Raw genomic sequence first — 24,225 nt, forward strand, 5'->3', positions numbered from 1 at the left:
TTTTTCGCGAATTTGCAAAACTCGTAGAACAAAAGTTGTTTAGAATGACCCCTTGAGTCATCCCCTTTCGGCTTTGTATAGCCCTTTTGCGACACTATGAATTTACTTTGCTTCGTCGTCGGGGTTCAGTTGGCTGGAGGATGTCCGAAACTTATTATGTACACTTTAAGTAATACTTGTAGTTACCTTTCTACAAGTAAATACCACATTTGTTTGAAAAAGCTAATCGGGTTCCGAGTATGGAGTAAAGTGGCACTCCTATTAATTTCTACTCTTTCCTGGTGCCTACCAGTGTAAGTAAAAATTATACTTAAGTACCCTAAAATCACCCAAAATGTACTTGAACATAATTTTCAATAAAGTTGGCGAGTAAAAGTTTATCGAACCACTGTGCAAACTTACATGTGTGCGTGTCACTGCGTGTGCTGTGTGAAGAGCATTGAAAACCCAAATTTGGCGCGGCACGTCACCCTGTACAGGCCCTTAATTATGACATGAGTTTCATAATTTTATCTTTCTTGCTTATGCTACTATGTTAGTGAATATCCTACCTATCCACTGTACCTACCCACATTTTACGATCATTCGTTAATCATCGTAAAATTTTATCGGTAGCACATGGTAGATACGATTTTTATCCTTATATTTACGTCGTAGTTACGGTACCAGCGAATAGTGAAGAAGGAAATCCTATACCAATAGGTGGGCACTTAAGTTTTAATAATGAATGTTTTAAATTGACCTCTGTTATCCTCTTGTGCCCTGGGTTTACCCATACCTATATGAGTCAAACTACTCCAGCAATACTGAGTGGGAATAGAAAAAGATGTTTCTGATACCCAACCTTTTCTGAAGTCTTTTTAACCGTCTCAGCTGATCGGCTGTACCACTTCCCTTTATTTTCGGCAACCCTTCATTTCCCTTTCACTCGTTTTGTTACTGCTCGGAGTATGCGCACTGTAATTAATATATTTAATTTATTGTATGTACTTGCAGGGTGTTAAAAATAGAGTATACCTACATACAGTATAGTATGCAGAAAGGGGATGATTTTGTCTCCCCTTTGTTTGAATTGTAATAGTTATATTGAGTATTAGGTACAATAATACCTATTATATGTACCATCAAGTCGGTCGCAAGGCGCCATCAATTGCTCAATTAGCCATGTTCAACTTTCATGATTCAGTCCAAGGCGAAGGTTGGAAGTTTTAAATTTTAATTTAAAGTAAAAGGATTGCTAGCGTGTAACTTGTACTTATATCTATAATACCCAACAGTGGACGATGAAGGCTGATAATGATTATAATCATGAAATCAAAAATATTACAGGAACGAAAATTAAAAAAAATAAAATAGGTTGACTATCTACATAAATAAATAAGTACTTACTTATACTACAACTAAGCACCATGTAGTATAAATATTTTACTAGAACTTCGCCAAATTACGTGCATACCGTGTAAGTAATCGATAATTAAGTATTTGCTTGACTAGTTTTCGCACCGGTTACTCCGATTAAGATATCAATATTAACAATGGAACAAGTAAATGAAAATTTGCAATTTGCAAATGATTAACCTATAGATCATCGTATAAGAACGGAGTTTCTTAAAGATTAGCTCATAAACTCGTAATCTCCTGATTGCTTTTAACAAAAACAAATAAATATACAGGGGCAATATAATAGATAACAGAGCTAGAAGAGCTCTACTATCCTATTATCTAGTCATTCGCGGAAATCACAGTTTAGATAAAGACACTCCAAATTATATGGTGCTTATGTACAGCTCTGTTTACATACGTGTAGGTACTTATTACCTATGCGTAGGTTCACAGAAGTGTCAGCTGTCTTGGGTGCTGTCCAAAACAAGTGACATTCGGACATCAGAGGGGTCATGCCAATGTACTCTACCCTGCGTTACACAACAGTATCTGATATGAGATTGCGAGCTGCAATAGACCACCACACGCCGACAACAATACATCTCCTATTACCCCTATAAATGTCTTTCGATTTTATTGCACCAGCTATCTTAAGTAAACCCATGTAATAGACGCATAATATAGTTGAGCATTTCCTCGGCAAACATAAAGAAAATTACTGTGGTGCAAAGATAAATGCTTTTGTTGTGTGAATAAGTGTTAAAAGCGGTATTAGCCTGGTGTGTGTCATTTGTCACTCGACCGTGTTCAGGTTGAGAGGTAGTGCTTCCTCATTGACTCAGTGACTTGAAGTTGGGAACCCCCGGAATCATGGCTAAGGACTTGGTCAACTTCAAGGTAAGTTTAGAATACATAAACGTTTAAGTTAAATAAATACATACAGGTAGGTATATGGTTAACAATATCTTTAGAGTAGCTTACTATAACTATAATAATAGTGCAGCCGCAGCAACAATTAGTGAATGCCACGGCTTCAAATGTTATATAATCAAATATAATGGATGACAAATCACAATGGATAGTAAATATAATAAGTATTACTTATACTTAACTTACTTATAGGTTTGTATTGACAGAATACATTTCTTACAAGTAGTTAAGTAGATTAGTTTTTATATCGTATGCACATAAGCTATTTAATACCAAAAGAAAGCAATTTTAACTGCAAGAAACAGACAGGTTCAATATTCTTTTAGTGAATTTATTTCTTATCATTATCACAGTATAGGTACTAAGATACTTTTTCAATTATCAACAGGAAAATGCCCTCAATAAACTTAATTTGAACATCATAAACTGGAATCTACAAATCAAATTAAATTATTAGATTAGATACTTTTGTGGAAACGACTTGTAAGAAGCACTACGTATGTAAATTCCGTATCAATCGGTTTAGTACCAATATCCGCCACCTATAAAATAAATAATTAAAGATCACTGCAACTGAATCAAAGTCCAGATAATTATGCAATCAAGAGATATCCGGTGGCAATTAGCATAATCATAATCATGGTCATTGGTCACATCACACGCATAAACTATGAGATGTCAGACTCTGCCTTTTGGCCCTACACCTACATCTAGATAAACGGATAAGTCAGACCCATATCTATAATTTATAGACTATAGCTGTTCCCGCGCGCTTCGCTTCGCCTTAAAAAGTTTTCCCGTGGGAATTCCGGGATAAAAAGTAGCCTATGTTCTTTCCCAGGGTCTAGACCGTATGTATACCAAATTTCGTTCAAATCCGTTCAGTCGTTTTGGCGTGAAAGAGTAACAGACACACAGACAGACACAGTTAGTTTCGCATTTATAATATTAGTTAGGATTAGGATAACTAGGAATCTGGGAACAGGGAAGGCACTATCCATTTAACTTCTAGGTGCAGTGTGGAACAGTCTGAAGAAACCTGACGCCTCTTATGTGTAGTACTGTCACTCTGAGAGGGTAGGTTTCGTAGTTTCAGACTGTACCTACATAATTATTATGTATCTATTAGGGTTTCGTTCCCGTGTCATTCCCGAAACCGGGAAAAAAAATATCATTCCCGGGAATTCCCGGGTATTATTTTTCATCGATTCTATGCTATTCTTTTTATCTTTATTTATCTGTTTCTCCTACCTAAAACCAAAAAAAATATCGGCTTTTACATATGTGACCAAAGAGTATGTAAAAGCTAACGGTAGTGCTAGTGTGACGCCTGTCATATTTTTTAGGAGGGTAATGTTTTTTGATTGTATGTATGTATGTATGTAAAGTAGGTATCTTTGTCTGTTTCTTTGTTCCCTCCTGTAGCCTAAACGGCTTGATAGATTTTGATGTATGAGGTATCGTTAGAAGCGTATTGATGGCGCGATGACGTTACATTAAAATGTACATAACTCTAGAGGACATAACGTGATGATCGAAAAAATAATATTTTTGCAACTATGCCGTGTGGGGTATTAAATGAATGGGCTTGATTTGCACATTACAAAAATATGCATATTGTAGGTATTTAAATAACAACACCAAAAATATTGAAATAAAAAATGTTCATGAACTAAAACCCAACTACTGACGTAAAATTTCATATATTTTTTTTATTTGTAACTTTTTAGTTATTTTTAAACAACTAAAAATATACAAATAAAAATATATAATTATAAACAAACAAAAAACCCGACTGCACGCTAAAAAGGTGAGAACAAGTCCCAATGTTAATGGAAAGTATCGCAGGCGGGGACTCCGGGGACCAACTTGACCGCCACACAAGGCCGTTTTCTAAGTAACATTCAGCTAAATGGTGAAACCTCTGGTGGTGCCCACGATACTTTCCATTAACATTGGGACTTGTTTTCACCTTTTTAGCGTGCAGTCGGGTTTTTGTTTGTTTATAATTATATATATTTTATGTCCCGGTTTTGTGTCCGCGTTTATTTTTATAAAATTACTAACGCAGAGAAAAAACTAAAATAAGAAGTAGGTTGAGCGATAAATCGCTGAATGAATTAATTTTTCTAAAACATTGCCTCAAGTGTAATTTTGAATAATATTATTTTCAAACTGTTAATCATAATACCTTTGGTTTAATTTACAATTAAGAAAAACAAATGATTTTGCATGTAAATCAAATCATTATAATATTGGTTGTTAATTTATCTGACTGTTGCTTTTTTCTACCTATACGAGTAATAAAAGTAAGAGTTATAAAAGTATATTTTAATTAATTGTTAGTGTTTTAATACCCGAAAATAGCAAAAACGAACATTTAAAATAAATTCCCGTTTCCCGGGAATTCCCGGGAAATCTTGAAAAAAATTCCCGTTTCCCGGGAACAGAAAAAGGTCGGGAAAAACGAAACCCTAGTATCTATATACTACATACGGGGTAGGCAGAGCTGCAGTACCCCTTAGTACTATCGCAAAACCGTAAAACCTACCAACAATATTGAAAAACACACTTACACGTGCTATTTACAACACACTCTGTTATTAATTTATGTAAGTAATTTTATTTTCAAAACAAATTAAAAGGAAAACTAATCTGAATATTCTGCTTAATCATAAAACGTACATTAATACATATTTACTTATCCGGACTATCTTCTCAAAACATCGTTTATTAACTAATAGGTATGTAATATAGTGCTGTGATCTGTTATCTTTTAATACCGAGATAAATATTATACTAATTTATTTCTCCGTTTCTTCTTTGTAGGGTTCCAATTTCGAAGTTGACAAAATGGGAAAGTAGTAGAAATAGGAAAGTAAACGAGGTGCCCCTGAAGGAAAAAGTAGAGTCCATAAGAATAATAAATACATGGTCCTCCTGAATTAACAGTGGGTGGGTTTACTCTATTAGATATTTGTGGGAAGCCTCGAAAAAACTAAACACAAATACTTCCTACCTATGTATCTTCCAAGGACAAATAATTATAGGTATGAAATGAAATTAAATATTGTTTATTGGACGTAAAATTTTACAATTACAATTAGGTATTTGTCCATTCCCATTGTCATAATATAATATTAAGTAGGTACTCTACCACCATTTCACAATGGCCCAGTCATTAAGGAATATTATGTAGGTATCTTAAAAGGAGCGCCAGCACTCTGATCGCTAGATGCAGATGGATTCAGTAGTCGGCTAGTCAGCCTGAGTATGCAAACAATATCGATACAGCCAGATCGTCACTATCGATATAACAATACTGAGAACTGAATAAACCTCCCGATAGCTTCAAATTTTGTCATGATGATATAGCAGTAAATATATTTCATCATTTGGTACAACCTGCAAAATTAGTAAGTATTGACTAACTATCTAAATTTTACTTCGTTCATCCGACAAGTCATTGGAAATCATTCGTGCTAATAATCACGCTCTCCCACGACGCTGTACCCACTACCCACTGCTTGCTGCTGACGATGATTCGCACTACGCAAACCACGGCACTATCACATTGCAATAGAGGCTGTAATGGCATGGCTCCAACCAGCTTGCGTGCGCGCATGCGAGGAGGCACGTCGCTCGTACTGGGACACACCCACGCGCAACATAATTATGTTTATTCAAACACCTTTCTTTTCACCTTACGGCTACTGTGTTCTGTGTTGGCCTGTATTCTTCATATCTCTGCCTGTATTATAGGCCATGTAGGTAAATGCGATTTAGGTGAGGCGATGCTGCATACAACCAGAGGCATGTAGACATCTTGGGTGTTACCATCAAAACTTTAGAAGGATGCTAAACGCTGTCTCTCTAAAATATTGTTTTAAACCGTTATTAAACAATGTTTTTTGCTGGTGATACAGCCGAGGTTTAATTCAAGTGCTTTTCGAATAGGTAAGAGAACATTGAGCTTCTGGGCTTGTGAGCTGGAGTAAGAGAAATGCGCATTTGGCAAATTGTATTGTAAACACGAAAGCTTATTTGGTTCATTTTGTATGCCAATTTCTTTTCTAAGCTTTTCGTTACAGTGCGTTTGCTTACACCGCAGCCGCAGTTAGGTGCTTAAATTGTGGAGGTGTTGTCCCTGATATTACGCTATTTAACGATAGATATAATAAATTTAAGAAAACGTAAACAAAAACGTCCTGTTACACAATATCTAGAATAGGGATTCCCGATGACGCAAACAACAGGGAAACATTAGAAATGACTCAGTTTTACTTTTGGGCAGATTAAAATAATAATCTTTTAAAAAAAGTATTTAGTATGTGTATTTATGTAGTTTCAAGTATTATCTGCAGGTGCAAGAGATAAGAATAATAACATTTCCTAGAATAGAGAACAGTACTACTTTAAATTACAATTTTATACAGTGTAAACTAAAGTTATACAATAGGTGCCCTTATCACTAAAGCGATCTCTTCTAGGCAACCTTGCAGAAGAGAAATGACTTGAAGAATAGATGAAAAAGGTGTACAAATATTGTAGTAAACATTCACTGTTTTAATAATACTTACTTAGATACATACATAAATTGACTTGTGCTATTGCTCAATGCATTACAATTACCGTAACATAATGTAAACAATGGCCGATTCTATGCAGCCAGCTATACCGCATGTACCTAATGATAATGAATTAACTGAGGCACATACTGAGGTGATCATTGTGGGGCGTCAGCTGACTTCGATAACTGCAGCTGATGACGTAGCCTTGCCGGATCCTATATTCAATGACATAGTTATTTATCGTATTGTTAACAGAAAACCCTTATCGCTTGTTTACTCGCTCCAGCTAGGGTTATTGCTCGTTCAGGCGCTAAATCTAAACAAACAAATAAAGTGTTTTCATTCACAACGCTTCCACTCATTACGTCTGTTTCATCACTTTTATCAACACCAACAATACTTTCCGATGCGCAACAGTTTCCCAATTTGCATCAGCTGCATACCGGACCAGGCTGGGTGTAGTGTAACCTCAAAATGCCGGTGAGTTGCGCGACGCAGGCGAGATATTGCGTGCGGGGAGTCACGTGTGGAAGGACGACAGCTGAATCACTCGGCGCGAGGAGCGGAGGGCTCGCCGTGACGTCACGCGGCGCCGGGGAGGGGGAGGGGAGAGGGCGTGGTGCACATGCGCCGCAACCACGGCTCAAGGTGACCCTCGACGTAGCGCGTCGCCACAAGTGATCCGACGGCTAACGCTAACGTACACCGCTCGCTCCTTTCACTCCTCCACGTCGCTACCACACCGTGTTCGCTCCTCGCGTGCGAATCGACAGTTTTGTGAAACAGTACATAAACGGCATCACCCTGTGGACGCCAACGGTCCTCGTTCATCAACTGCTGTCTCAGACGGAGTGGCTGAGACCAATCAATATGCGTCAACCACGAGACGTCGTAAGTACAGCTTCACAAATATTAACACTCAGATTAGGAATTTTCCGAAGACGAGAATAACTGGCTTGGTTTTGTCAATATCGCCTTGCAAATATATTTTTTCGAGGTCTAAACGTGCACTGTTAAGTGTAGTAATTAAAAAACCAACATAACTTGATTTAGAATATTCATTATGTTATTGCCATTCTGGATTAATAAATTATTAAGAATAAATGGGAATTAATGAGAAATGCAAATAAGTAAATAAAAATAAGATAAAAATTTGTGCCCATCTAATTAAAAAATAATATTAAACCATGATTCTAAAAAATATATATCTATAGGGCTACGTTTAGAGGTCAAATGTACCATATCCTCGTGGAACTAATACTTAAATATGTATGAGACGAGCTGCTAATTCAATTAAGTACATAAGCTCAAAACTTAATGGTGCTAAGGTCACGAAAGGGCAGACATAGTCGGAATTGAGGTACCACCTATAACTACGTGAATTGGACTGGTTGAGTCCTTGATAAAAGACCAAGAGGATAAACTTGATGACATTGATATTAATTTGAATGTAAATAATAAAGCAACTTTTCATAAAAGATTCGTTACAGATGCCAATGAAATCAATGGCGTCGTGCAATGGTAATTAACTGAAAATATTATCTATTGTTTCTCTGTCGTAAAAGTAGAAGATTTCAGTGTTAAGTGCATTTAACAGCAAGCATACGTCAAATCGTTATCATCTTATGATGCTTATGAATCTGTTTAAGAATACAATTAGCATAAACGCGGTAATAACGAACTGGATAGAAGCGGATTGTTAATGAAAATATGAATGAAAATGATAATTATTTTAGATTCAAATTGTTGTCAAAACAGACGCACATTCTATGCGACAATCTATTTAATCCTGGCTACTGATAAATTTTTTACTGCAAAGAAATTCGCTATCGTCACGCAGAGATAGGAGTACCCTGGTTTTCAATCAAGATGTCTAGACTCATTCCGATAAGTCAAACGATTCAATCATGTGACAAGGCTCTCCTTGTTGACCGACCAATCAGAATACAATTTGTCTCAGCTACTCCTTGCTCTTATTTATAGGTTTCCGATTCTCTTACGTCAAGGAGACACTTGCTATGATTAATGTTCGATTCTAATTTGTTTAATGATAACGTAGATGAATTTTGATCGACTAAACTTTGTGTGTTTAAGTATAATCTTTGATAAGTCATAAAAATTCCTGCAAAAAATATGACTACCTACTTGAAGTAATATCTATTTTAAATCCAAAAGCACCCTTAAACTTAATTGCTCGTTAGCTTTTACAATATTTCCATTAAACATGCTGTTATCTCAGATACGGCTTATTATCGGGGCACTTGACTGGAGTAGCATAGCCGACAAGCTATGACGTAGTTCGGCACTCCCTGATTTGGGCCTCGATAATTTTCTGCATTGCATTTTTTTACTGTATCAAGTGCATTAATTCCTTCTTCCGTGTGTTGAGTTGCTAGCCTTGCTCGTTCAACCCGATCGCGTAGGAAACGTAAACAAAAAGCTGTCTGTCTGCAACACTCTTTTTACTTTTTTTCTTCAAATGGTGTAAGTCCTTTTTATGGTAATCCCATGAAATACGTGTTACGGTTACGTGAAACATTTTACTAGCTGTAGCGTCTTTTATCACGCGACACATTGTATCGAAAATAAACAAGATGCTGTGCCAACTAAATGTAGAAGCGTGCGTCCGCGTGACGTCCGAACAAAATAAACACACTGTATATAACTGCAACCGAAGCTTTCATTTCCAAGCAGACTTTTTGCGGATGAAAACAACACGCTATGCTTTAATAATCATTAATTTAGTATCGTTGCTTCTTAGAAATGCCGACATAACTGAGGTCCGTTCCTTGATCTCTACTCTTCAAGGCGAACAATTACAGATACACTGTTAATTATTACTGGAACAAGACTAAACAAAGCTATTCAATTTGTTAGATCTATGTGACCGTTATTTAAAGTCGGTATTACTTTCGGTTAGCCTTCTGGGTCTATCAAAATAGGTCATTGCTTCTTGTCGACGTGGGTGTGTGTTGTATTATGATTTTTGCATCAAATTTCTAGGTCGTACAACATAACAGCTATGAATAAAGTAGCATGAGATACCTTGTCATTGTTATTTAATCTCAGGAGCGTTTTTCTTTGATGTTCGATGTGAACAATGTGAACATGATACCTAGTATGTGCCTAAATTTTCTTATATCTTTGAGAATAAAATAATGAATATCTAACGAATCTAAAAACTCAATGAAATGGAGTAAAATGTTTGAGAGAAGATAAACTAGCACAGTTTATCAGTGTGACGTAGCGGACGGATATTCAGTGTGTGTACGCAACACACGCGCTGCACCGGTTTAAACTGGACTGTATTTATAATTTATTCTAAGTCCAATACAATTCCTGTCTCGTGCTCGTGCCGGATTAGCGGACGACGGGTTTTTTGCTCGACCACACCTCTCACTGACAGAGGCGCCCGCGCACGGTTAGAAAATATAGCAATCATCGATCGGCTTACTTCAGTTTATGACCTGCTTTCTTATAGATAACTAGATAACGTATCAATTGCTGAGGTACCCGTCACATCGTCACTAATAATTACTCAATGATTTATAATAATTATGATTCACACAATGGCTTCATTGCGTTTATTGTATATCCGACTGATCATGATCAGACACACCTTCAGCTGATGCATTATAACGTGAAGCCATCGTTGGTTGATCCGATGCAAAATTTATAAATAGAGGACGAGGAATGCGTCTCGTGACGTCACGAGCGAGCCCACGCGCCGACCAATCAGCGCCTCCCGTCAAGAGGCTCGTCTGGGGATTGCAACAAACAATAAAACCCATGCAATATTCACAATACCACTCGAAATCCATAAGTTGGATTAAAATAACATCTACACACATGGTAAAAGCCAACTAATTATTCCATATTTCTTCGATCAACTATTGACTGCTTGGAGGGCTAACGGGCGATGGCTATCGGTGCCGTTCTATCGCGCGACAGTTGTAAATAAGCGAGTGAGACAACAGCATTTTATCATGAATGAAAAGCGGCGCGCACATATGAATAGAGCTCGTTCATCGAGCGCGAGCCGTATTCTTCACTTCATAGCGGGTTTAGCAAGTCGTGTCGCAGCCGGTACTGTGCAAACGCGCGAAGTGTCAATTTGAAAAATAAAGTCGTGGTAAAAGTTATCCGAGATGGGTGTGGTTATAAATAATCTGCCTAAGGTAAGCGTTAGTATTAGAGTGTAGTGTTGTGTAGTACAAGTTATTTGGAGGTTTCGCAGCCGGTGTAGGTTTGGAAAGCAATTCGAGTGTTGCAATGACCGCTTTGACCTTGTGGAACTCGTTCGCGATAATGAACGGCGCGAGCGACGCCGAACTGTTACGTACCGTACTTGTAGACCTGCACGAGGAAATTGCATATTCAATTTGTTAACAAAACTATAAATTCCTCCATTTCAATAAGGAAAGGAAAACGATGTACTTAAGTCCTACAATTATAAAAGAAGTAGGGTACTTAAATAAACAGCATAAGAATATCAATAAATTACGAGCGGAGGTGGATATAAAAAAATAAATAACAAAAATAACTGACCAAATTTTTCAAAAATATATCAATCCATAAAATAACAATGTAAATCCAGCTAAAGACATAGACATCGCTGTCTCGAAGTTCAAGTAAACGCTACATTCGTTGAATGTCGAATGACGCTAAGAAAATTGTATTTTGTCAACAGATTCGCGAAGAATGCGAGGTGCTGCAGATGTCGGACAAGCAGATCAAGGAGATCATGAGCCGCCTGCACACGGACCTCAAGAAGGGACTGTGCAAGGACACACACGACAAGGCCACCGTCAAGTGCTGGATCACATACATCCAGGACCTTCCCAATGGCAAAGGTAACCTTTATTTTCAAAACTAAGATCAACAGATTGCAGACAGCAAATTTTTACGGAAAAAATAATTTATGAAAAATTTCAGAACGCGGAAAATTCTTGGCGCTTGACTTAGGAGGGACCAACTTCAGGGTGCTGATAATCAACCTTGGAGAGAACCACTTCGATATGCAGTCCAAAATCTACGCCATTCCCAGCAGTATTATGACTGGCACCGGGATAGCCCTGTTCGACCACATCGCCGAATGTCTAGCCAATTTTATGAAGGTAATCCATCAGAAATCCTACGTTTGATTCTTTTAGTTTTAATTTGTTAGTTTTTTTATTCAAGTTTTAATTTTAATTATATTTTCTAGGAACACAATGTGTACAATGAGCGATTGGCGCTGGGATTCACATTCAGTTTCCCTCTGAGGCAGCTCGGTCTTACGAAGGGAATCCTTCAACGTTGGACCAAAGGCTTTTCGTGTTCAGGAGTCGTCGGTGAAGATGTTGTTCAAGGATTGAAAGACGCTATTGCCAGACGAGGGGTAAGTTTAGAATTTTAAAAATCATTACTTTCAAAAGATTTCACACCAAAAATTTAGAAATCCCTCATCTGTACATTACATTAGTAAAAATTAAAGGTATTTTCCAGGATATAGATGTATCTGTGATGGGCATCCTTAATGATGCGACTGGCACTCTCATGACTTGTGCACATAGAGACAAATATTGCCGAATAGGTATCATAATTGGTAAGTTGATGATGATACGCTCTCTGGATAGACCAGTAAGGCATGATTCTTGGATACAAAATAATGAGAGCCATGTCATAGAAACTTTCTTAAACTTATGCAACTCTTGTTTTGTTTATTTTTGGTCACATGGTATCTACGTATTATTTTCTACATTTATGTTTGGAAAAAAGTAAGTTATCATAAAATTTCCTTTCTTTCTAAATTAAATATATTTTCAGGTAGCGTGTCCTGTGAAATAGAATAGGCATTAGTTTTTGCTTCTTATATTTTGTTTTAAAATACCAAGGAATCTTTATCAGTTCTTCAACAAAGCACAAATCTTACAATTATTAACGTACCTACGTGGTAACTTAAGAACTTATTGTGGTAGGTATTATGTGCCCAAAATTTGACAAACTTGAGTTGTCCAAAGTCGGAAAGTCTACTATCATAATATCATCATCGACATTTCACAGGGCCATCCTTCGACCTATCTGAATGCAATAAATCTGGTTCTTGTCCTAAATGCATGTTTTCTCACTTATTGTAGGACGTTCAGATTGACATATGCGCTATTCTCAATGACACTACGGGTACATTGATGTCCTGTGCGTGGAAAAACCACAACTGCAAAATAGGACTCATCGTGGGTAGGTTCAACATTAATTGCCAATGTGGTGGTGTGTGTGTGCTATGATTAGCTTGAAGTAGACGCGTTTGTGTTTCAATTTGTTATTATTATTTATTGGATCGTCTTGTGTTTGTAATTTAATTTGACTGTTCGCGAAACGTATCGAATATTCTTAATTGCCTCACTAACGGGAGACGGGACATGATAATAACTTACATAAGTAATTGTTTGTTTTGATTAATGATTTATTGGTGGTAATAAAATGAGATAACACACTATTATTACTACGTGTTGGGGTTTTCAAAGTCATGTTTTCATTACTTATGTTTCGGGGATTCTTTAACAGCATGATCATTTTGATTTTGGTTCATTACTTTATTTTTAATATTCAGTGGTTAATAACATAATTATAGTTAATTTATTTTCCACTAACTGTTATAGGAATGCTTCTACTTTTTATTTAACAAAACCTTTTCTTTTGTTTTCTTATTGCATAGTTTAAGTGTTTTTGTCAATAAACTTATTATTTTATGCTTTGTCGTGCCTTGGCTTAGTGCTAAAACATTGTATCATTATTGTCTTCAGTATTCTTACTTTCATCCGTAATTTTTAGGTACTGGAAGCAATGCCTGCTATGTAGAAAAGATAGAGAATTGCGATTTGTTTGATGGAGTTCCGGGCAAGAAAGAGCTTCTCATAAACACAGAATGGGGGGCATTCGGTGACGACGGCGCCTTGGACTTTGTCAGGACAGAGTTCGACAGAGAAGTCGACAACAGCTCAATAAACCCCGGCAAACAAATGTAAGATCATTTATCTGTTTTTTAAAGCCGCTACTGGACATTGACCTTAGAAATTGGCAACCCTAATGATCTGCTGCCAACATCACGAATATCTCATTTGTCTTTGACGTAAAGGTGTATCTGCTGCCGATAATCTACAAAGTAGGAAGTTGATGATTATTTCCAATCACAATCAGTTTGCCCCATCTCCAGTACTGATTTGACAATCTAATATTACACCTGTTATTATTTGCGAAAATCAACTCGAAAATATGAACACCGAAAGCTAACAAGATAAAAGAGTCGGCCACCAAAATAAACAACATCCTTGAAGTCAATGCTACGTCGCACTCCGCGCCTTTCATTTCAATCACTCGTACCGTATACCTACTAATAAAGTCTTACTCACATCTCTTGCAGCCAGGAGAAGATGATATCTGGCATGTACATGGGCGAGCTAGTCCGTCTGGCGCTCGTGAAGTTCACGAAGGCGGGTCTGCTGTTCGGCGGGCAGGGGTCGGATCTGCTGTTCACGAAGGGTTGCTTCTACACCAAGTACGTGTCGGAGATCGAGTCGGACAAGCCCGGGGACTTCACCAGCTGCATGGAGGTGCTTGAGGAGCTGGGTAAGTACCTAATAGTTGTCTGTTAGTTTGTAACTATCTAGACTGATTTTTCAATAGCAACATAAATGTTTTCTGACGAATATTATTTTTGTCACTGATAGAGTGTATTTAGGTGCGACAGCATTAAAATTATTCCCAAACAACTTTCATCTGACCATTGAAAAATCAGCCCTAATTTAAATATCTCCTTAAATTTGAGAGGAGCTGAATTATGTAAACGCTTCTCCCAGATGGGGTTCTCTGATCTGAACAAAATTCGATAATTTATTCAGTTAAACCTTTGCAGTATTCAATATCAGTAACAATATCCCCTTTAGGTAAACAACCGCAAGGCTTGGGTTACACTGTTTGTTGGAATACCCGAGTGTCGCAAGATATTTTTCATCAGCTTCTGTTGATATTTATATTTGATCATATTTCTGAATGGATCTGATTAGATTATTAACCTTCCCCTAGCCCTCAAATGATGCTATCATACTGAATGTCGCTACCCTGAACCCTGATGCAACATCTTTGAATATTACGCGCGACGCATCGCGTTCTAAATTAAACCACGACGACGTTTATTGACACCTATTAAGTATAGTTTTTTGTAGGTTTTATGAAAACTATTTATTAAGCACTATAAATTGATTTTACAAATCCTTTACCGAAATATTTAAACACGTGAGATGAACATCACGTGCCACTTAGCGCGTAGTCTGTGGCCGGTTCGCTACACACAAGAAAGGAGTACGCCTACCATGAACTACGATAAAAAACTTTAACGTTTTAAGTTTGTTCGTTGCGCTTGCCACTGCAGATAGGCATTGTTTGTCTGTGGCTGCGAAAAAATTCGTCGCTCGTACTCGTACGCGATATCTAACGTATGTTACATAGTGAAGTGATGGTAGGCGCACGGGGTGGGAGGCGCGGCACCGGTTCTGACATCTTGGTCACCTTCACTCCACGCGGAACATAAAATACACGCTTCTGCACAAAATCACAAAAGTGAACCGCATTCCTGCATATACATTGTGCTATTTGTGATCCGAAAGAAAAGGTTAAATCCGTAGACGAGAAAAACAAATTTGCAATTAAATTCGATAGCCAAATATTTAAATTAGTTGACGAAATCGGAAAGCTACTGCTAATTAAGTAGTCGCATTTTAAGTACAAATTAAAACACATGCAATTAAGTAATTGAACTTACGACACGGTCTGCGATTAGTGATTAAAGTCAGGTCATTATTAATTACATATTATCGTTTATCATTTATACTGTAAACAGAGATGGTACGCAGGTACCTATAGCGCCGCCGTGTGATGTAACAATGTAAACCTGCTTTATTATTCATGATTAATTAGTTGCATAACTCAATCGATCGTAGAAGAATGGCATGTGTAAAATTTTATGTAACAATAAATTATAAAGTACTTATAAGTACATATTTTATAATAATGTGTAACAAACATAGACAGCAAATAATGGATAGTTAAAAAAAATAGATTGGTAATTTATCTCGCAAGGCTAATCAGAAAGTCAGGGACAATGCAGTGGGTAAGCTATGGAGAACTGATAAAGAATGATGGCATATCAAGTGGAGGATTCATGGTTCTGCCTACATAATAATCTGTAGGTAGGCAATAATTTGCTGAGATTACAGGGTGACCTATTATAAAGATAAGTAACTCGATTATTTACTACTTATTAGCACTTAGTAGAGCTAGGTTGGTTAGGGGAAAAACTGTTATCACAAAGTTCAACTTATTCAGATAAAGGCTATCGTTACGCTTTGATTTTGTTATTGAAACAGTCGAGTCGGTTCTAATAAAATTATTATCCTTAATAAGTAGGCTATTAGTATGTCTCTTTAAAAATGTATAAGTAGGTATATACTTAGTTAACTATGGCCCGTAGTTTCTTCCGACGGAGTCAATGACTTGGCACTCTTGGCAGGAAATAAATATATGCATGTCGCTCACATAAACAAAGTACATAAGTAGATATACAAAACCGGGCCAAGTGTAATGTCGCCACTCAATTTTCCGATAAATGAGCGAGGAAATAGATTGCCATTATCTTATCATCTCGTCTCGGAACTGCAGATAGCAGCTATGAAAGCAAATATTGTTCAGGAATGTTATTCCCCTGATTCTTGGATTGAAACATACAAACATAATGCATGCACGTTCATAACGCAATGCACGTAGGAACATCGTCATTTGTTTTGGGATGGCGTCTGAAAACAACTGACGATCTATCGGCTGAAAACAAAATGTGGAACTCCACACTCGCAAAGGAGTCCGCCTCATATATATCCGTTTAGCTATCAACGATCAACCCAACACCATCTAATCTAATCAAGATACAAAACAGAAATCCGCACCACATATTAAATATTAGTTAGGTAGCCCGCATGTGTGCACTTGGCTATTCGTAATTTTACCAAATCCCAAAAATTTAGGTAAATTCGACAATAATTTTGGCGAATATATCGACCAGTGACCATGGCAGTTTTCGGAAATACGCAAATAACAATAGCCAAATGGGGTGGTAGCATTACAGGTTGTCGTCAAGTTATCTGACCGTCTCCCTCCATTATAACTATTCTATTCTCTGTGAGGTGTAAGTACCTGCACCTGGCTGTTTCGAATGGAATCTTTGTGCATATCCCCAATATCTAAACTGCCTTATAACTATTCTATCCTCTATTCTGTCCTCAGGTCTATCCCACGCGACAGAATCCGACATGGCGGCGGTCCGGCACGTCTGCGAGTGCGTGTCCCGGCGCGCCGCTCACCTGGTCTCCGCCGGGATAGCCGCCCTGATCAACAAGATGGACGAGCCCCGAGTCACTGTGGGGATCGACGGCTCGGTCTACCGCTTCCACCCGCACTTCCACACGCTTATGACGGAGAAGATTGCCACGCTCATTCGGCCGGGCATCACGGTATGTACTGTCTTAGAGTCTGACAGGGAGTCTGGGGTCTTTGCTAGAGAGGGACAAAACAGTTCAATAGCTAAAACGTCCAATATTTTTTTTATATGAATAAGGGGTTAGGGTCTACATTTATATATACAAACAATATTATACACGCCGTCAGACTTTGCATATACTAAGCAGTTTCTAATGTCTTGTTCTTAAAACACAAGCGTCGGCTACAACCTCATGTCGTCAGTGCCCAATTGGAACCTTAATATTCACAAGATTATTATTAATTACTCAAGGTGTTAGAAAATAGAAAATCAGATAAAATTGTTTAAATATCTAGAAACAAACACCTAATCACAAATCAGGATTGTAATAATACTAGGTATTGACTTATTCTTATCTCAGGAATGTAATAGATTAGCTTTTAATTACTTCCCAAAAACTGGCTGTAAGCAGTATGGGCCTACTAATAAATAATAAGTTATTACATAGTTATTAGTAGGCCGTTATTAGTAATAACGCTTAAAACTCCATACTTTGGTAGGAATTCCGCAAACAATCTCTAATAGGAATATTTTATCAATAAAGTAATATAATTATTATGTCTTATGTAAGTAGGAACATCTCTTCTGTCTTTTGTAGAATGAAATAAATGTCGTTTTCAAACATGATAATTACAATCATAGATAAATGAATGAACCATACAGTTCAAACAAATGATATCGCTCTTCGCTGCCCCATCCGGGCTGACCCTACTTAATTGGGGATTTTATCATTGTAACTACGGATAAGTTATCTGGGTCTGCTACGCACTATATTTTTTGTCAAAATACCAGACGATATAATGGAAACAATACGTTTGATTTGAAATCTATCATCATCACGTCCCATCACGGCCCCACTGCTGGGGTACGGGTCTCCTTCCAATGAAGGAAGGGTTTAGGCCTAGTCCACCGCGCTGGCCTAGTGCGGGTTGGTGGTTTAAATCTATGGTTTCCAGTTATTCTGTCGATCCAGCCATCTGAAGGAACATTCTGGAAGATACTGGTTCGCGGTAGATTTGTGAATGAATGACCATAATTATTGCGATTGTGCGTATCCTTAGCCTTCACAATATGTGAGGAACCTTTGAACATTATTATCTTTCCAAAGATAGCTTAACGGCCGCGCCCCCTTTAGCTTTAACCTACGTAAGGTCTATGATAAAAATGTTTTTAATTGAATGCGTACTTTGTACCCAGTATTATTAATTTATTTCTTATCTGAAATAAACTAGACTAGCTAAGAAATACCGATTAACAGACGGGATATCCAGACACAAGGCAAACACAAGTGTTCATCACACGATTGTTTGCCCTGGGCGGGATTCGAACCCGCGGCCCCAAGCTTCGGAAGCAGCTTTACTACCGCCTAAGCTACGGTGCCGTCGTTATGTTACAATTTGAAAGAATATAACTAGATAAATATTGATACATCCCTATACCTAACACTTACAGGCAAATAATATGGAATAGATGTTTTATACTCTCAAAACTCGAGTACTTAATCTACTCAATAACTTACAAATCATGCTCGGTAAACAAATGCAATACAGATAATCAGTAATCACATAGGCAGTCATAGTTATTTAGGTATGAATAGGTGATGTTAAGATATCAGATAACGTCAATATTTACAGCTATCAGTTGAATTAATTGGACATTTAAGTCTGCGAAAATTAACTACTAAACAGCATTTTTTACAGTAAGATATTATAAAGCTATGTATGGCATGTAAATAATTACACATTTTAGGTATAGATGCGTATGTAATACAACTATACTCGTAATACGAAAACGTAAAGAGTTATTTAAGTAAATATGAATTTGGCAAATAGTCAAGATAAATATAGCACCTGGGTAAGTGATTATTAGGTACTTAGTAGGTACCTCGATAAAGAGTGAACTTTGGAGCCCTTTGTTTTCGTCAACGCAAACACCACGTCATTAGAACAACACAGAATGGACGTTGGACATTGCACGATTTCTGTTATTAGAATTAAAATTTGCCTCAGTCATTCCGTTTACTAAAAACTTGATAAAAAAAAACCACAAAATGACTCAATGAAAGAACCGAAGGGCACAAAATGTTAAATCATATGCTTTAAGGCATCAGTTCATACAAACCCATTGTCATGGACATTCTCCTGTACTGCCGATGTTGTTGTTGTTTATGTTGTCTTATGTTTTATGATTCAGTCTGATAACTTGAAAATATCTCTTTTATTTCCAGTTCGACCTGATGTTGTCGGAAGACGGCAGCGGTCGCGGCGCCGCGCTGGTGGCCGCCGTCGCGTGCAGACAACAGGAGGGTCGCTAGACCCGATCTCACCACGAGACCACCACACACACTGACCAATCACAGCCCTGGGCTCGGCGCGACGCGAGGTATGTTGCAGCTGGCTGTCGTCCCCTATTGGTTAATACCCGCGTCGTGCCAACACCAGTCTGGTCAAGTGGCCATTAAGCGTCCTATCTGTTTTTTAAGTATTTGTTTAGACAGCGTACAAACGCGATTTCGTCAACGATGCGTCTATACCGCGGTTGCGATCGAGATATTCCAAAGAAACAGAAAGACTCCCAGTTTTATAAGTCGGCTCGATTTCTGACGGAATCTGTTTGTACGCGTTTAGTTAAATGATTAGTACAAGGGATTTATTTATTGAGGATAGGCACTGAATGTATTTTTTCGGCAGACACATTGAATTGTAACTTTTGTGTACTTATGTTCTATCTTAGTCTAGTCACAAATCAGATTTTAAGTTTGAAATTGATACTTAAAGCACAGTAATACCGCGGTGCTTCTGCGGTATTGTGGTCCCTATTCAATAAGTATTAAGGCTGATGATGTAACAAGGTCTAATGGCAAAATACTTCGCTAATCTTAATATCCGTCAAGTGCCTATCTTAGCCACCCAATAGACAGTGATTTAGCGGAAATACTTATTTCAGCGACTTAAGTTGTATTAGCAATAAGTAGGTTTAGTGTGTTGTACATTTAAATTTAAACATGTGAGCATTCTCGCTATGGTTATTTGCTTAATAAATTTTATATAGGATGTACGTATTGTTGAAAACTAGATATATTAAATTTATATACACAAATAAATATAATTAGGTACGCAATTTATATAGATTTTGGATGACTCAACCACAATTTCGCTATGAGTCTAGACTATACTTAAACATACATTTAAAAAGCATTGATTAGTGAGAATTGATGATAGTTAGGTATACTTCCGGTATTTCTATGTATACCTATGTACATTCGAAATAAAATGAAAAAGTTAAATGTCCATCTGAGCGAATCTCACAGTTATTTACTAAATATTGATCATTTAGTGTATCATTATTTTGATCATTCCATTTTATTCATGCTAAATTTGTTAATATTTTGTTCAGATCTATTTGGAACAGTTTTATTTAGAAAGCATGTATGTATAAATAATATACCTACTTCCAATATTTCTATTGGGAACGAAATTTATATAAAATTTTGATGAGGTTTGATATTTTCTGTGATAGAGCTATTTTGTAAAATGAATACATATTTTATAATAATTGTATTTCTTTTTCCTTTTGTTAATAAACGGGGAAACTGACTCAATCTCTATTCATTTACCTAAAAATAGATGAGTTTTTACCTAATTAGTTTAATACTAATATGGAGCACTTTAATAGTGATAGATAATGCTTTACAACATCACACACCTACACTACAATAGTTCATAGTGGTTACTTATCTAGAGGTGCATTTTAATGAAGGTATGTTGTTGAGTAGCATGTCGGCATTGCACAATGTAGCTGTGTGCAGTTAGACAGAATGCTTATCAGTAATTATTTTGTAATATGTATGTAATTATTGTGTGCACTACAATGAACATTCTAATATTTTCATGAGATACTCACAAAATATATGTAATTCATTTTTCTATAACACATAATAACAGTAAGTAAATATTAAAGTACTTTTACCTAAAATTTTATTAATATCAAGGAGAATATTTATTGATCATTTGGTCTCAAATTCAGCTGCCCACATTCCAGATGTCTTTCTTCATGATTGATAAGTCACTTTATTGGACATACATATCAAACAAGGTACTTTAATGTTTGATTTTATATGCAGAGTAAAAATTTGGCCACACATATTAATTCGAAAATAATATACATAATGTCATCATGTGTTTGCAATGTAAATATGTATAATATATTATGTAAATAGTTGTTTACGGCCTGGAGCCAGTGGTTTGTTTTTGAAATATGTATATTATTTACAACTAAGTAGACTATTATACTACATATTTAAAAAAGAATCAGATTTAGTTTGTTACTTAGTATATTTTTACAGTTTATAAGTAGATAAATAGCATTTCCTACTTACCTTTTTAAACAAAAAATAAAATAAAATAGATATTGATTGAGCCAGTTTTAGAAACTAGTTTAATTTGAAAGACATTTTGTTTTTACACATTGTCTTTTATTTAAGTGAAGCTGTAAGCAATGTTACTTATTCTTATTACTTATATGAATAAATTTGTATAAAAAAGAAAGTTTTTGTTTTACTGTTATTTATTAAGGGTTTGTTAAGAGAGAAATAGTCATATTAATTTGTATTGTCATGAACACAAGTGCATGTTTACAAAATAATGTGCTTACACAGATATAAATAACAAGAGTTGTCTTAAAAACTATCAGATGATTATTTACTACAGAAAATACTATTTTCCATCGAAATTAAATAGTGTGCTGTACTCCTGTACTAAATATACCTAATGTTTATACTGAATTTTTGCGTAGTTTAAATAGAGATAATTAAAGGTCACTTCTTATTTATTGCACAAATCATTATCTACTAATACATTAACCTTTGTTTTTGAGTGTTGATAACCTCTTCAATTCACACTAAAACACTAGATGCAATTGTTTTTTAAAACATATTATAACTTTTAGTATGGTGAAACACAGTAATCATTGAAGGAAATCATCATATTCATCATTATAAATATTTGTAAATATAATATAGTGCCTAACTTAACTTAAATAGCTTAAATATTGGTACAAATGAGATACTAAGGTGGGAACTTACTTTAGAGCCGGCAGGCACATTCAGACGGAGTCCGGGCAGGTTTCTTCGGAGCTGTGAGTCGCTTAGAGGAGCTAGTTCCATACTGGATACCGGAGCCTATCCGCTCTGGGTCAAGCTCCCCCGTCTCTATCTTTGCTAATATGGTCTTGGAACACTTCAAGAAGGCCTCCTCAACATTCTCACCAGTTTTTGCACTAGTCTCCAAAAACATGAGCTCTGAAATTATCAGTGTATACAATTATTTATTGATACAATTGGCATACATTGAATATTTATAAATAAATTCAGATAAATTTATTTGCATAATTTAAGGATAATTACCATTTTCCTCAGCGAACTGGCTGGCTTCACTGAATGTGACTTCCCTAGACTCTTCTAAGTCTTTCTTGTTCCCAACAAGAAGGATGACTATGTTGGGGCTGGCCAGCGTGCGGGCGTCTCGGAGCCAGTTGCAGAGAGCATTGAAAGAGTCCCTGGAGGTGACGTCATACACCAGCAGCGCCCCGGCGGCTCCTCGGTAGTATGACCGCGTGACAGAACGGAACCTCTCCTGTCCAGCCGTGTCCCATATTTGGAGTTTTGTGGACTTTCCTCCAATATTCACAATTTTGGAGCCAAACTCTACACCTATGGTGTGGCACCTGTCCTCTTTAACTGAAAAGGCAATTAATAAAGGGGATTTATAGATAGAATGATAGAATACTTACTTATAACTGATTAATATATTATTATACTTAATTTAAAATGCTGACCTAATAAGTACTAATTGCAATATCATAACATAATTTAAAATGAACATAAACACAGGCAGACTAGTCATTGGTGACGACTTCAGGAAGCACAGGTAATTGTGTAGAACGTAATTGGATACTTACATTTGTTGCCAATGAAGTTGTTCAAAAGGCTGGACTTCCCAGTTCCAGCGCTACCAATAACGAGGAATTTGAATAAGTATTCTGTAACAGAAGAAAAGAATTGATAAAAAGTATGAAAACATTATTTTTGTGAGAGCTGCAAACATGTACTTAATAGAAAGTTTACCGTAATTTTCAGACATGATGCTATTTGTAGATCCTTTTAGAACTTGGCCATCACCTTTGCAACTTTCGGAATTGTTAAGCCAGAATCTGCTACTGAAACACTAGAATTTTTCAAAAAATTCAACAAAAAACAAAAATCCAAATTCCAAACAGCAAGTAGCAAAAAATACAAAACAATCACAGAATAAATAATTAGACAAAATATTTTTAATGTGACGTTTGTTCTGTATTTTTGACAGACAAAATGACTTGCCCCTGCACTGACCACTGAGTGCCACTGACTATTGTTATGCCAAACCTTGCCTACACTGAGATAGGTAAAGCAGCGTACACACCGGGCCAACGAAAGGCCAACGAAGGATATTTATCGTTCGCTAGCGTTGGCCTCCGCGTGCTCGTTGGTGTTCGTTAATACGTCCAAATACAATTAGTGCTCCAACGAACGTTCGTTGGCACTTGATTCCGGTTTTTGTCTCTTTCATTCGCAATTTAATCATGGACGACGATAACATCATTATTATCGCCGTTACTCCATTCTTTGTTTTTCTGCATGATCTAAATGGGAGGAAATATCCAAGTAATAATCAAATTGGACGTCTACACGCTACGCCCACTTGCTTAAACTGAGCGTTCGTTCGTTGGCCTTCGGCG

At 36.7% G+C, this 24,225-nt stretch overlaps 2 protein-coding genes across 5 annotated transcripts; one reads left to right on the forward strand and one right to left on the reverse strand.

Moving 5' to 3' along the window:
* Nucleotides 1-2,127: 2,127 nt before the first annotated feature.
* On the forward strand, nucleotides 2,128-21,998 carry LOC105387144 (hexokinase type 2). Of its 4 annotated transcripts, none has more exons than XM_048629577.1 (9): nucleotides 2,128-2,280; nucleotides 11,575-11,737; nucleotides 11,820-12,001; nucleotides 12,091-12,264; nucleotides 13,004-13,103; nucleotides 13,698-13,887; nucleotides 14,287-14,492; nucleotides 17,199-17,425; nucleotides 19,679-21,998. In XM_048629577.1, exons 1-9 carry the CDS (start codon nucleotides 2,254-2,256, stop codon nucleotides 19,763-19,765), a joined length of 1,356 nt encoding a protein of 451 aa, XP_048485534.1. In that variant the 5' UTR covers nucleotides 2,128-2,253; the 3' UTR covers nucleotides 19,766-21,998. The 4 variants fall into 4 exon arrangements, with proteins under 4 accessions (XP_048485534.1, XP_048485535.1, XP_048485533.1 ...); XM_048629578.1 differs by lacking the exon at nucleotides 2,128-2,280 and adding an exon at nucleotides 7,547-7,775; XM_048629576.1 differs by lacking the exons at nucleotides 2,128-2,280; nucleotides 13,004-13,103 and adding exons at nucleotides 10,903-11,062; nucleotides 12,372-12,471.
* On the reverse strand, nucleotides 21,904-23,729 carry LOC105387427 (ras-related protein Rab-4B). Its single transcript, XM_011558179.3, has 4 exons — nucleotides 23,576-23,729; nucleotides 23,410-23,490; nucleotides 22,856-23,188; nucleotides 21,904-22,750 (listed from the first exon to the last, which is right to left on the reverse strand). The coding sequence occupies exons 1-4, from the start codon at nucleotides 23,589-23,591 to the stop codon at nucleotides 22,536-22,538; spliced, it is 645 nt and encodes a 214-aa protein (XP_011556481.3). The 5' UTR covers nucleotides 23,592-23,729; the 3' UTR covers nucleotides 21,904-22,535.
* Nucleotides 23,730-24,225: the final 496 nt, after the last annotated feature.

Source organism: Plutella xylostella, chromosome 23 (assembly GCF_932276165.1).
Source record: "Plutella xylostella chromosome 23, ilPluXylo3.1, whole genome shotgun sequence".
In the NCBI taxonomy this organism is placed as follows: Eukaryota; Metazoa; Arthropoda; class Insecta; order Lepidoptera; family Plutellidae; genus Plutella; species Plutella xylostella.